We start from the raw sequence: 12,624 nt of genomic DNA on the forward strand, positions 1-12,624 counted from the left end.
GGTTAGTATGTAGGATTCATCTCAAACAACCACAGCTACGACTCAAAGCACTCGCAATCTGTTTAACAACCTAATCTTTATTTTGACGGCCAGAAGAACCGTCCCGAGTCTACTCTGGTATTTCTCAGTCCTTAAAGAGCCGATTGGGTACGCCATGGCTCAATCCCTCGCCGAGAAGACTGAATAAAACAGATCGCGACTCCGTAGGGTATGCTAGCTAACTTAGAATCGCACATCAAACTTCTAACAAAGGACATGCAAATGATGCTCCATGCTGTCGAGACATAATGCCCGACGCTCCGTAGCGAAGTGCCTCGCTGTATACAATGCAGCCGCGCAACCTTGCCGTTGCCACCCGTCCCTGAAATCCCCCAACCGATATATGCTGGACGCCTACCCCCCATTACTAACGCCATTGGTATCCTCCCAGAAAGAAATCATAAGGGAACGTTTCTGACGGGTCATCGAGCGGTCGTGGCCGCCATCTGGGGCGGCGGTGGTGGGGTTGGAACGGAGCTTGAATCGGTAGAAGCGGGCATGGTAGACACTGCAGTGGACTGGATCGTAGCTTGAGCTGGTTTAGGGGACACAGCGGCAGTGGTCTGCATCGGTTTTTCTAATTGACTCTCGGCGGGAGCAGGAGCCACTGTCGGGGTGGGATTCTTCGGTGACGCCTGGGCTGTGGCGGAAACCGCGTCTGGCATAGAGACATCTTGACTGGACTCTCGGGGCGCAGCGGGGACTGCAGGTGGCAGCAAAACTTGCGGTTCCGGCGCAGCGGACGCCTGAGGCTGCGGTTGGGATAAGGCCGGAGTAGCAGCAGAAGTCGAGGTTTGGGGTACGGTCGCAGCGGGAGTAGCAGAAGCCGAGGCTTGAGGTACAGTCGGAGCCGGAGCAGCAGAAGCCGAGGCTTGGGGTACAGTCAGAGCCGGAGTAGCGAGTACCGGGGTAGCGGTATGTACCCGCCCTGGCGTAGGAGCATCTTGACCGGAATCTCTAGTCGCAGCGGGAACTGCAGCATGAGACAGGGCTTGCGATGCCGGCGCAGCGGACACCTGTGGTTGAGGTTGGGCTAAGGCCGGAGCAGCAGCAGCAGAAGTCGAGGCCTTGTGTACAGCTGAAGCCGGAGTAGCGAGAACTGAGGGAGCAGGCTGCGAAGGCGCCTGCAATGCAGCCGGCGCTGCATTCGCGCCAACTACTGCTGCTTCGACAGACGGTTGGAACACATGGGATACAACCGAATTTGTGAGGGTCGGAGCGGGAGTAGCGAGAACTGAGGGAGCAGGTTGAGAAAGTGCCTGCGGTGCAGTCGGGGCTGCAGCCGCGCCGACGACTGGTGGCTGAGGAGAGGGTTGAGACACTTGGGATGCAACTGAATTTGCGGGAGCAGGAGCCGCTGCATGCCCAGGAATTTGGTGGGTGGACGCAGATATTTGTGCTGGAATGGGAGGCTTCGGGACAGGCGGGATTTGAGAGGCAACCTGCGCCGGGCTTGCGGCAGGGGTGACGACTTGTCGCGTGGCAGTAGCCGGTGCAGTAGCCGGTGCGGTAGGCCTCGCCGTTGCAGGCGGCGGCGCTGAGACGGGAGGACGAGGAATCGCCGGAACTGAGTGAGCCGGCGTCGGTGTCGTCTGCGGTGGTTTTACCGCGGGGTTCGGTGTTCCTGTAAACGCAACTGTCGCCGCCGGCGGCGCCGCAGGCTTGGAGGCACTTGGTGCCGGGGTCAGAGCGGGCGTGCTGGCAGAAGATGCGACAGCCGCGACGGTCTTTTGGTGCTCGGTGACTACCCGCTTGATGGCCGGAATGAGGACCGTCTCCGCTTCCTGGTACCGCTCCTTGTCGGGCATTGTACTCGTGTCGGCGAATCCCAATACACGATCCACAGCCGACAGAATTAAGCGCTCCGAGCTGAGCTTGCCCATTCGCGGTTCTAAAGTCTTGGTCATGTTGTCTTTGAAATTCACAAGAGCCTGGACTAGGCCCGGATGGAGAGATTGATTGGCACCGAGGTTCTTCCTGCTGGATTCAAACACCCCGTACACAATCTTCTCCAGCTCCTGCTCGTTTGGCACCGTGCTCTCGGTTGTCAACCCAAGGCCACGGTTTATGACGGACATGGCGAGCGCCTCGGCTGCCGAAGTGCGCTTTGCTAATTGCTCCGTGACTGTCTTCTTGAAGTTCGTCACGTACCTAACCAGTTCCGGCGCAACTGCGGGCTTGAGAGACGCATCGGTGCTGTTCATCGGCGCTGGTTGCGCTGGTCGTGGCCCAGCCGAGCCAGGCCCTCCAGCTTGCGTAGATGGGGTCTCTACTCGCGGCAGCCCATTGACCGGATTCGCCTGACTCTGAGATACGAAATTCTGTCCTGCCGCGGCCTGTACGGGAACGCCAGGCTGAACTGCGCCGATGGGTTGAGGTCTCGATGCGTACGGTGAAGAATAGCTTCCCATCTGTGTGGTCGCTGGCAACGGCCGTGCTGCACCCGGATTTGCAGAACCAGTTGTATGGGCAGCGCCTGATACTTGCATGGGAGGGGGATATGCTGGGCGATTGGGTTGCTGCGCAGCGGCACCGACTCCTTGAGCGATGAACTGCGGCTGTGCTTGTTGTCCGAAATTTCCTTGGCCAGGGCCAGGCGGATACCCTGGGCGCTGGGGCCCAGAACCCGGACGGTACCCGTGATGCTGCAAGGCTTCGCCGTGGACCATTTGCGCTGGCGGCATTCCCGGCGGGGGATAATGTTGGCCAAACGCGTGCAGAGACGTGGAACGATCAGGTGACGACGCTTTGCGCTTTTTCCCCGCATCGATATCGATACCTGCAACGCGACTCCAAAGGTGAGTCTCCTCGTTCTTCTTGAAGGCATCGTTGCCGATGAGGTTATGGCGGACACTGCTCTCCCAGCCCTTGGATCCGGCGAAGTAATAGTAGGGATACTTGATCTGGATCCTCTTGTAGATCTGCTTCAAGGTGAGGCCGTTGGGCGCAGCAGACAAGACTTCGTCTATCAGCACGCCATAGTTCTTGTTAGGTTTCTGCAGCTGCTCCTCGGTGAAGTCCTCCCTGTTCAGTTCCAGGGGTGGCGTCTTGGGCTTCTCTCGTCTCCTCTCTTTGATGGCCTTTTCGGGGTCCGAGCCCTCGCCCTCTTCGCCACTCTTGGATTTCCGAGGTTTATACTTTCGTTTCTCGGGCCTATCTGGCGCGTTTTCGGGCAGAGGATGTTTGCGCGGCCGCCCAACCTTTCTCTTGACGGGCGGGTCACCAGGCGGCGGTTGCGGCATGTTCTTCTTGGCCAACTCCATAGCTGCTTTCTTGCGTAGCCGCTCCTCCCGCTTTGACATGATACCATTCTTCGGCGGCCGTCCCGGGCCACGTTTCTTGGGGATGGGGGGGAAATCGGCTAATAACTCGGGAGGTATTTCAGGCTTGATGGCTGTCTGATCCTCGCCGTCTTTTTCAATCGTTTCCATGACTTCTTGGTCCGCCACCTCCTCCGGTTCCGGAATGTCCTCGCCCAGCTCTGAGAGCTCGCTATCGCTGTCCTCTTGTGCGGCCTCACCCGCAACTTCTTCTTCGGGACTCGTGCTCCGTCTTTCGACATCATGTGAGCTCTCGAAATCGAAGCTCATCTCCTTGCCCCCTTCAGAGTAGCGCCTGCTAGAGGCACCGTCTTCTTCCATGCATTCCTCGGCACCGGTTTTGCCGCGGGGAACGCCGTTGATAATGAAGACGAAATCAACATCCTTAATCTGGAGACGGTCGCCACTCCTCAGCACCACTGGCTCATCCTTATAATGAACGTCCTCGCAGAAGAAGCCGTTTTTGTGCAGCGGAATGGCTTCAAACACGCCCTTCTTAGGGTTGAACTGGATCCGCAGGTGCTCCCTTGAAATGGCCTTGGTCCTGCTGGCAATGTTTGGCCCCGGCGAGTGAATGCCGATGAATGGCACGTAGTAGGGCGAAGGCCGTAGAGCACTGAGATTTACGGCGGCTGCTCCTGGAGTATGAGAGACATACTGCCGGTTGAAGGTGAGATTCTTATCCTCCTGTCCGACCGGTTCGCCATTCGCAGACTCCTGCCGGTGCGAGTCACCCGACGCAGACCCGGCGCCGCCGCTCATTTTCCTCCTCTTGGCTGGGCGGGGCTGGTCCTCTCCGTCAGACTCGGGACCCAGCATGCCGCCCTCCTCGCTGACATACGACTTGCTGAATTTGCCTCGCTCTTGGGTTGGGGGAGAAGGAGCAGGCAGGCCAAGTTGCTCATTCTCGCGCACCTTGCGCTGGTACTCCTCGAGACGCCGCTCGTCCTTTCTGGCCTGTTCCAAGGCACGCTGGTCACGGCCAATGACCACGGCATATGTTGTCATCTGGAACACGCTGTCGGCAAACTCGATCCTTGCAAAGGATTCGAGCGGGTGATCGACGGGCGGGGCGCCGTGAGTAGCATCATTCGTCTGCAAGGGGGTCTCGGGTGTGTCGAGCAGCATGTTAGAGGGACGGACAGTCAGCGGAGGAGCGCCTGCTGTCTGTGATGCGGCAGACAGACGGGCGAGGGCCATGAGAAGCTGGGAAGGATGCTGGTAGAAGTCGACGCCTGCTCCGGCAGTGTAGTCCATGGCGGGGTTCATTAACGGGTCGAGGTCCATTGCATCAGTCATGGCCGTGTCTATGTTGTCTGGCGCAGGCCCTGCTAGCGGCGGCTGTTGTTCTTCGGACGCCTTGGAATCGACGGGGAGAGCAGCGGATGGGTTGGCGTTGTCGTTGTTTGGACTTGGATCATTAACATCATGAGCAGCATCCGCGCCGTCTGTACTGGGATCGAGATTCACATTAACCGACGGCTCGCGGTTTCCTGGGTCAGCAGGGTCTGTGAGCGGAGAAAAGGCGGGCGGCGCCGGCGATTCAGCACCGGCGCCGTTCAGCACCGACGAGGTCATCGCTTGTTGTTGTGTTTTGGATGCTTAATTGGAACAAGCTCTTCCATCGGTTCGGCCTCGTCGGCGTTGAGCCTCGGCAAGCCTAGGGCAAGCAAGCGAGCAAGCTCAAAAGCGGTTGCGGATTCTTTGCTGCGATATCTGTTTCCGTGCCCTTCTTTGGTTTGGTTAACCTTCCCGAACTCTTGGCTGCCGAAATGCGCGCCTGCTTGCACCATTCAAGGTGTTTTCATTGGCAGCAGGCGGGACCATGGAACCCAAAATTTTAGGTGACCGCTAAACTTATCGGCAGGTAGCACGGGGATTGGCTGTAAAAGCCCCGGCACCCCACCTTCCCAAGGATTTACAAGCAGTTGGCTTGGCTAGGACCGCTAGGTTGGGCTCGGGCGCCATTGCCGAGTTACACTTCACCCATCTGACCGCCGAGTGTTAACGTAGGTTCTTTCCTGAACACGCACATCACAGCATGGACTTGATTCGGGATTCCCTCAGATATTCACTCTTGCAACAGTGATGGGAAGGATCTGGTTCCAATTCTATGTGAACAGAATGCAATTTCATAAACCACTTGTTCTCGCGCTGTTCTGTTTTCACTGCGTGCTGTTATGCATCTTTGATGACTCGTTTACCTATGAGGGCTTGACAGACTCATTGAACGCGACGCTTCCATCCCAGAGTGAAAGAGAATTGAGAAGATGGAAGGAAGCGTGGCAGTGTTAAGTACAGAGTATCTGTGCAACTGATGAGTGCTTACTGCAGATCCAACTAATACATAGGTACTAGTCCATGTTTTGAAACACGGCCAGATCGGCCAGGAACAGGCCTCGTTGTGCAAGACTTTGGCGGCGTAGCTAACACCGTTGTTCCGCGCCGCCCTCAAGCATCTCTGTTTCGGTGTTTCGGGGCCGGCCCGAAGTCTGCCCGCTGACCGTCCATCCGAGCCTAGCACATCAGGCCCAATTGCTATTGTTATGTTATTCGAGTTTTGCTATGCTTCCTTTCGAGGCCCAAGGTAGCAGCCTCGACTCGTTCTACCATTGATTGCGACCATTGCATCTCACCTCGTGCAGCTCACCAATATGACCGCTTTAGCAGGGGCGATGCTGGCCTGGCCGGGCATGAGCCTGGTTCTAGCAGACGGCGATGTGCCCGCATACCAGGCCGGCGATCTGTTTCGATGATCTCGTTTCTAAACTGGTCGAGATGAACAGATGAAAGCCGTGGCCTATAAACAAGAGCATCTCTTCTGCAGTCGAAGCTCTCCTCGCCTTCACCTCTAGTCGGGTCAACCATGGCGACCGCAAGCTCACCATCTGCTATGGACTCATCGACAATACCCGCCGAGGCCCAATTTGGGCATGGCGTGCCTGCCAGTAACGGACAATCGGCCCCGAGAGACCAGCGCCATTCGGAATCAACATGGCCTTTACCCCCAAAGCCTGCATCTGGGGAGACAAGGGCCTCTTCGACGGGTAAGCGAGTGCGCAAGCAGGAGTCGAGTCAGTCACCAGAAGCACGATCCCCGCCAGAACGACCGGCAAGGTTGCCAAAGATTACTATCCAAATGGAGGCTGCATCGCAACCGCAGGCGCTCGGAGTCGGGGGTCTACCTTACGACCAAGCCAACGCTCACGCAAGCGTCCCAGAGGGTGTGACGGAACGCTCAGGAGGCAAGACTTCAGCCTCCCGCCCAGGAGTCCCGAAGCCGCAGCAGGTCACCAACGCGGCCGCCGCTCCACCTTCTGTAAGGACGGAGAGCCGTTCGGAACCGGTCCCAAGCTTTTCGTTCCCAAGACCTTCAGCTCGGAAAGCTAGCACTGATCCGGGAAATGTTATGGAGGCACCTTCAACCAGCACCGCTAGCGCAAGCTCGAACCGCACGGCTCCATTCTCTCAGCCGGGACCGTACCCGGCACCCCTTCGTCGTGGGACGCGTGATACTTCCGCCGGAGATTTAACCGAGGACCGAGAATTTCCGGCTCCGTTGCGCGTTGGAAACACGGCGCCTAACCCAGTCGACGACCAAATGGCCGGAACGTTGGGGATTTATGCAGCCGAGACAAATATAAGCCAAACGGATATTCCCATTGTCTTGGATACAAGGCCCCCATCAGAAACCACACGACCTCGTCAGGGATCGTCACCACCAACTTTCCAGCCGCGGACCAGCGACGTCCACCAGTTTCCGCGGAAGCCTGTCAGATCGCCTCCGAGACCCTCACCGCCGATGGGCTCGTCTAGGGCCTCGCCCTCTCAGACTCAGATGGGCATAGACCCTCTGAGATCATCGCCGCCTGTTCCTCCCTCCAAGTTAGACCATCCGGCGAACCATTCAACGGCCTACAGGCCTTCCACGGCGAACTCTCCGCCTCAGACTCAAGGCGTGGCAAGCGGATCACCTCCAACAGGTACCCGCCCTCCCAAACCTACGAGGCAGACAACATGGACAGGGGCATCCTCCCAGGTTACCAGTCCTCCTGGAGTCACCAGCCCACCGAGGCCAGCACCTAGTCCTCCTAGGGGAGCCAGCCCACCGAGACCAGCACACAGTCCTCCCAGGATTGCCAGCCCGCCAAGGCCAGCGCCCTCGTATATGGGACGCAACCATAGCCCCTCGAACTCTGTCGATTCCAACATGTCTACAGACTCTGCCAGCTCTACGAGACCACTGTTCCAGCCTCAACGGCAGAACACCGACTTGTCGAAGGGGAGCCGGCAGAATTCGGAGCTGGACAGGAGCAAACTTACAGTCGGCAATGGCGGGTTCCACGGCGCAGGTGACGGCAAAATGGGGGCGGGACAGTCGCCGTACATGAACGTGCTCCGCTCATACGACAAGATCCCGCGCGTGCACAACATCCTTGTCTCGTTTTTCGTGTGGATTCTGTTGGCCGGCTTCGTCATCGTCCCCGGCTCCTTTACCAGCCTCAAACGCAGAGTGCAAGATGGCGGGACCCTGCCTCCCGAGGTCGGACGCACCGGCGGAGAAATTGAGAAGTTCCTCCTTACACGCGACAACACGATAGCCATGGTGATTGGCTTCGTCTGCATAGGCGTCGGCGCGTTCGGCTCGGCGTGGCTCGCCCTGCGGTGGCGGCGCGACTACGTGGGTCTGTTCAACTACGTCTGGCTATTGAACAAGCTGTACATGCCACTAATCCTGGCCTCGTCGGCGGGCCTCATTGCAAACTTTACGGCCATTTACACGCAGCAGGTGGGGGAGTGGAGCACGCCGGCCGTCATCTCGGCCATCGTCGAGGCGTCGATCCTCGGGGTGAGCCTGCTTCTGTATTTTGCCTACAATTACTGGCTGCAGCAGCGGGTGCGCGCCGAGAAGGAGGGGACCTTTACGGGGTGGATGGAGAAGAAGTCAAGAATGAACAAGAAGAAGAAGAGAGGCGCCAGGTTGAACGGGTTGTTGGCGCGGCTCGGGAGGGTCCGCAAAAAGTCGGTGGTCAGTGTGGTGTGAAATAGATGGGCAGTGTTTGTAAGAAGGCAGATCGCGAGATCACTCCAGGATACCCGGCGCATAGTGCATTAGAGCGGGCGCGGCGCATGTACTTGTACACCAAACTGTTTTTGACTTTCATGTAGCTGTCTAAATACAACCAATCTAGTCTTTTTGCCCTCGGCCCCTTTTTCACAACCCGTCACGTAGCAGCGGCCTCCTCTCCCCTTGCCTCCCGCTCCCTATCACCCCCCATCGGCTCTCGACCCACCTTGACACGCGGTAGGCAGCATGACAAGCCATCCCGGCAAGGAACCCAACGGCATCATTCTTGAAGGCCAAGATGCCCATGGCGGTCACCATCATAACCATCCACCCTTCTTCCGCTTCCCCCTCTTCCCGTTCCCCATCCCCCTGACCTTCCGCAATCACAGCCCCAGAAGAAGAATACGAAGCCTTTGCCAACTCCAACCCCGCAGCAAGCACCATGACCCCCAACACGCTGCGCGGAAACCTCGCCAGCACCCTTGCCGCAGTCCCTCCACTACCCCCAAGCAATAACAACAGCCCGGCGCCAAACTTGGCCGCGCCGAGGAGGACGACACTCGCCCCGCTGCGGGCGCCGAAGCGGTGCTGTGCCGCAAGCCCTCCGGCGCCGTGGCACACGGGCATGGCGCCCCAGCCGCACGAGAGAAGGTTCATGAGCCCGACCGACACGCCCAGCGCCGTGGTGCTCGCCGGCCCTGGCCCTGCTGGTGGAGAAGAAGAAGAAGAATGTGGTGGTGGTGAGGGAAAAGTGGGAAAAGGGGGGAAAGGGGGCGGGTGTGGGGGGTATAGTGAAGTTGCCAAGGCTGAGGCGGCGAGGACTGAGTTGAGGGTTGTCAGGGGCAGCTGGGCGAGGGCGGCGGAGAGGGCTTGCGGGTTGGTGAATTCCGGTTTGTGCCAGGTGTACGACTGGTAGGAATGACTTGAATCTGAGTGGTGGGATGGGGTTGACAGCGACGAAGAAGATGAGGACGGGTGGGAAAACAACGAGGCAACAACGCCGAGCAAAAACACCAGCAGCGCAAAGGGGAATCGCGGGCCCAGGCGGGCGGTGGCAAAGAGCAACAGGAACAGGAAGATGGCCAGCATGCGCGTGTCGAGGTCGGGCAGCGGACGGAGCCAGGGGAGCGGGAGGATCAGTGCCGTAGCGGCGGAAATGATTAGACGTAAACCAGCGCCCAGCTGGATGCCCTGGATGAGCGGGCGCGGGATCACGCGGGTCAGCAGCCGCATCAGGCCTGTCACGCTCAGAATGAGCACGGCGAAAGAGACCAGCGCGCCCGACGCCGTTACCACGGGAAGTGGGGTGTGCAGCGTCAGCGCCGAGGAGGCGATGGCCTGTTGGGAGTATAAGCGAATTGTGCAGTAGATGGGGAGGTGGACGGATATCTTATTCTTACCTTCATGGGCTGCACGGGTAAGGGGATGCCAAACAGGACCCCCGTCATGATATTGAACAGACCGGAGAACACAAGGGTCGCGGGCAGGTCGATCGATCCTTGCAGCGCCAGGGCCATCATGAGCGGGAGCAGCGTGCCCAGGTCGCCGAGGGCCCCTGACATCTCGGCCGCCGGGTTGGCCCGGAGCATGCGGAGGTTGTGCCGGTTGCGCCGGCCGAGCTCGGCAAGGAACGAGTTCCGCATACTAGAACTAATAATCACGCAAAATAAAATGTGGTTTATGAGTCAAGTGAGTGCAGCATTGGTAGTCAAGAAGTCAAAGCATGGCAAGTATGTATTGTACATATAATTATGTAAATAGAAAAATCAGGGTTGAGAAACTTGTAGAAACTGGCTTTCCAACGATTTACGCATCTCCGGAGTGGTCTTAGTACTAAACTCTCCTACCCACATCAGATAAGTACTAGTAGGTGAAATCGGGTATAAGCCACGGCAAGCGTCCGCACTCAGCGTGGAACATGAATTATCCTCATTATTGACATAATAGTAAGCATGTCGTTGCATATCCAAAATCCGGCACTTAACAAGCCATGCTGCATGCTAATTAATGAAAGGGGTATGATTCCAGATTTTCGTGATCCCGCTCAACTCCCATCTCCACCTCCTTTACCACCAACCTCATGATGACCACCTAGCTCATGATGAGTTGACCCTCGTCCGACGCTAATACCGACAACGGATGCTCCTAATATCCCTTAGCCGGAGCCGTCCTCCTGCGGTGCAGCCTCGCCGAGCAGCTGTACAACACACCAGTCAGCTCATGCACCACTAATCATAACAATATATATTCGAGAAGGGGTGCCACGTACCAAGTGAAAAACACCACTATCGCCCCGAGCAGCGAGCAGATGGCACTAACAAGCAGCGTCCAGGCAGCCGAGGAGTAGTATGCACTAGCACCCGTGCCGTTGTCGTTGACATTAGACCGGACGACGCTGAAGAGGACAAAATCGATAATCGTGGCAACCGCCGTCGCGAGGAAGGCGAGCAGCGCCACCAGGCTGGCCAGCAGCGAGCCCACCGTGCCGGCGCCCAGGGCGAGCATGAAGGCGATGAAGTTGAGCCCGCACGCGATGGGGTGCAGGATCATGGCCCGCGTCAGCGACCGCGTCGAGTCCTCGGCGTAGTCCGAGAACTCGGTGGCCCCGCCGTCGGCGACCCGCATCACCTCGGCCGGGGAGTAGCCCAGCTGTGACGGGGAGCAGTTAAATCTTGAGCAATACAAGTATTAGCTTTTTAACACGGCCTCTTTTTTTTACTCATTGTTGGTGAAGCAAAAAGGAGCTTACCGTCCAAGCACATCTTTCCAGCACCAGCCGAATGTGCCAAAGTACACGGATGAGTGGGGTTGGCCTGAGAGGTCAACTTTGAACAGGGCAATCTCGTCGACAACAGGAGCAGAGATGCAAGTGATGATGAGTAGTATTGTAGCCGAGAAGAGCAGGAAGGTGCCGAAGTGGTGGAAGAACCCTGTTACGGCCATGGTTGGCTACTGTGATGTCTGCAGCGTCGGAGTAAGGTAGTGCTGGAGAGGCTGGACAAATACGGTGAGACCCGAGGAATGAACACAAATGCGGAAGCATGACAAATGAGCAAATGTGGGAATCTGAGGGTATATAAGAACGTCAGTCAGCCTAACATTATGCGTATGGGACGAGAGCAGTGACGATCCCCAAGGGCCGCGACAGCCCGCCAACCAGCTTTCTTGCTGGCATCACCCCATCACGGGAAACAAGACCACACACAAAATCCAAGCCAACGTCAACGTCATCCGAACTTCTCCCTGCCGATTGCTCTCTCCCTGCAGGGGTCTCGCATGCCCGGGGATGGGCCTGGCACGGCTGCACGGCAATGGCCGCAACCAGTTCGTTCTAGCTTCCCTTCCCGTAGGGCATGTAAGTGTACCGCAGTAGTGTAGGTACTTTGCCTGAAGCAACCACACGCGATGAAGCTTCAAGGGCGTGGGGTTCCTGGCCTCGCTGTGTCGGTGGCCCGGCGATGACGTAGATGCAGTTGCAAATCAAGATGCTGTGTTGGGGCTTGGCGTTTCCAAATTGCGGGGCGGCCACTGTCTCACTGCCCAGTTTTTGGTGAGGTCAGGACTCAGGAGGAATTCGGAGGATGCGGTCGTTCACCACCTCCAAACAACACTGTGATTCGGCCGGATTGGGAGGCCATGTCTCAATTCGACTGAAAATCCATTCCACCGTCACTGCCAGCCCAGTTCAACAGGCAAGCCGGACAGATGCCGAAGGCACTTTTGCTCGGGCAGTCGCCGGTTTCCAACGACATTGCTACTCCCGAATTAGATATTTGAAAGTTGAGATACTTCCCTTAACGAGAAGCTTAGCCGCTCTTCACACAGCCATAATCGTCCAGCAATCCAAGTCGTCAACCGAAGCCCGCCCCTGTGGCTCTCTTTCCGCCGTGCGCAGTGCGGCGCTGGGCAGACCATTTCGCCCGCATCGACTCGCCCAGTCTGGCAAATCATCCAGCTCCCCGGAGACAAGAGCCAGACCGGAGAGCATAAGAAAAAGCGGAGGCTTTGCGGTTGTTACGCGTCCTGCGCATCCGATGCTCCCGCGGTAAGCAGACGGGGCCGGCACAGCCACAGTCACGGCATGAGCTGTCGCCAATAGGGTCCGGGCCGTAAATCGGTGTACATACATAGTGTATGCTCCCCATTAGCACATGTAAATTCTTCCGCGAGCTGAGCTGAATGATGTGCTTCAATGGC

At 57.7% G+C, this 12,624-nt stretch overlaps 5 protein-coding genes across 5 annotated transcripts; 2 read left to right on the forward strand and 3 right to left on the reverse strand.

Moving 5' to 3' along the window:
* Positions 1–77: 77 nt before the first annotated feature.
* Positions 78–5,167, reverse strand: N656DRAFT_777991 (uncharacterized protein). The gene has a single exon (XM_064814924.1). The coding sequence runs from the start codon at positions 4,935–4,937 to the stop codon at positions 462–464; it is 4,476 nt and encodes a 1,491-aa protein (XP_064671505.1). The 5' UTR covers positions 4,938–5,167; the 3' UTR covers positions 78–461.
* Positions 5,168–7,722: 2,555 nt separating this feature from the next.
* Positions 7,723–8,403, forward strand: N656DRAFT_707292 (uncharacterized protein; the record flags this gene model as incomplete). Its single annotated transcript, XM_064811424.1, has 1 exon — positions 7,723–8,403. One exon carries the CDS (start codon positions 7,723–7,725, stop codon positions 8,401–8,403), a length of 681 nt encoding a protein of 226 aa, XP_064671506.1.
* Positions 8,404–8,574: 171 nt separating this feature from the next.
* Positions 8,575–10,070, reverse strand: N656DRAFT_788811 (uncharacterized protein; the record flags this gene model as incomplete). Its single annotated transcript, XM_064816724.1, has 2 exons — positions 8,575–9,765; positions 9,828–10,070. The coding sequence occupies 2 exons, from the start codon at positions 10,068–10,070 to the stop codon at positions 8,575–8,577; spliced, it is 1,434 nt and encodes a 477-aa protein (XP_064671507.1).
* A 502-nt stretch (positions 10,071–10,572) lies between these two features.
* Positions 10,573–11,370, reverse strand: N656DRAFT_797136 (pali-domain-containing protein; the record flags this gene model as incomplete). The annotated part of the gene is made up of 3 exons (XM_064817598.1): positions 10,573–10,624; positions 10,697–11,098; positions 11,177–11,370. 3 exons carry the CDS (start codon positions 11,368–11,370, stop codon positions 10,573–10,575), a joined length of 648 nt encoding a protein of 215 aa, XP_064671508.1.
* Positions 11,371–11,739: 369 nt separating this feature from the next.
* On the forward strand, positions 11,740–12,611 carry N656DRAFT_607576 (uncharacterized protein). The gene has a single exon (XM_064810278.1). It carries the CDS (start codon positions 12,009–12,011, stop codon positions 12,474–12,476), a length of 468 nt encoding a protein of 155 aa, XP_064671509.1. The 5' UTR covers positions 11,740–12,008; the 3' UTR covers positions 12,477–12,611.
* Positions 12,612–12,624: the final 13 nt, after the last annotated feature.

The sequence above is a fragment of the Canariomyces notabilis genome (genome assembly GCF_033297395.1).
Source record: "Canariomyces notabilis strain CBS 508.74 unplaced genomic scaffold N656scaffold_7, whole genome shotgun sequence".
NCBI lineage: Eukaryota > Fungi > Ascomycota > Sordariomycetes > Sordariales > Chaetomiaceae > Canariomyces > Canariomyces notabilis.

Bases quoted from the DNA above. Each gene is read 5' to 3' on its own strand.
- N656DRAFT_777991 (XM_064814924.1), bottom strand. From the start codon at position 4,937: ATGACCTCGTCGGTGCTGAACGGCGCCGGTGCTGAATCGCCGGCGCCG.
- N656DRAFT_607576 (XM_064810278.1), top strand. From the start codon at position 12,009: ATGCGGTCGTTCACCACCTCCAAACAACACTGTGATTCGGCCGGATTG.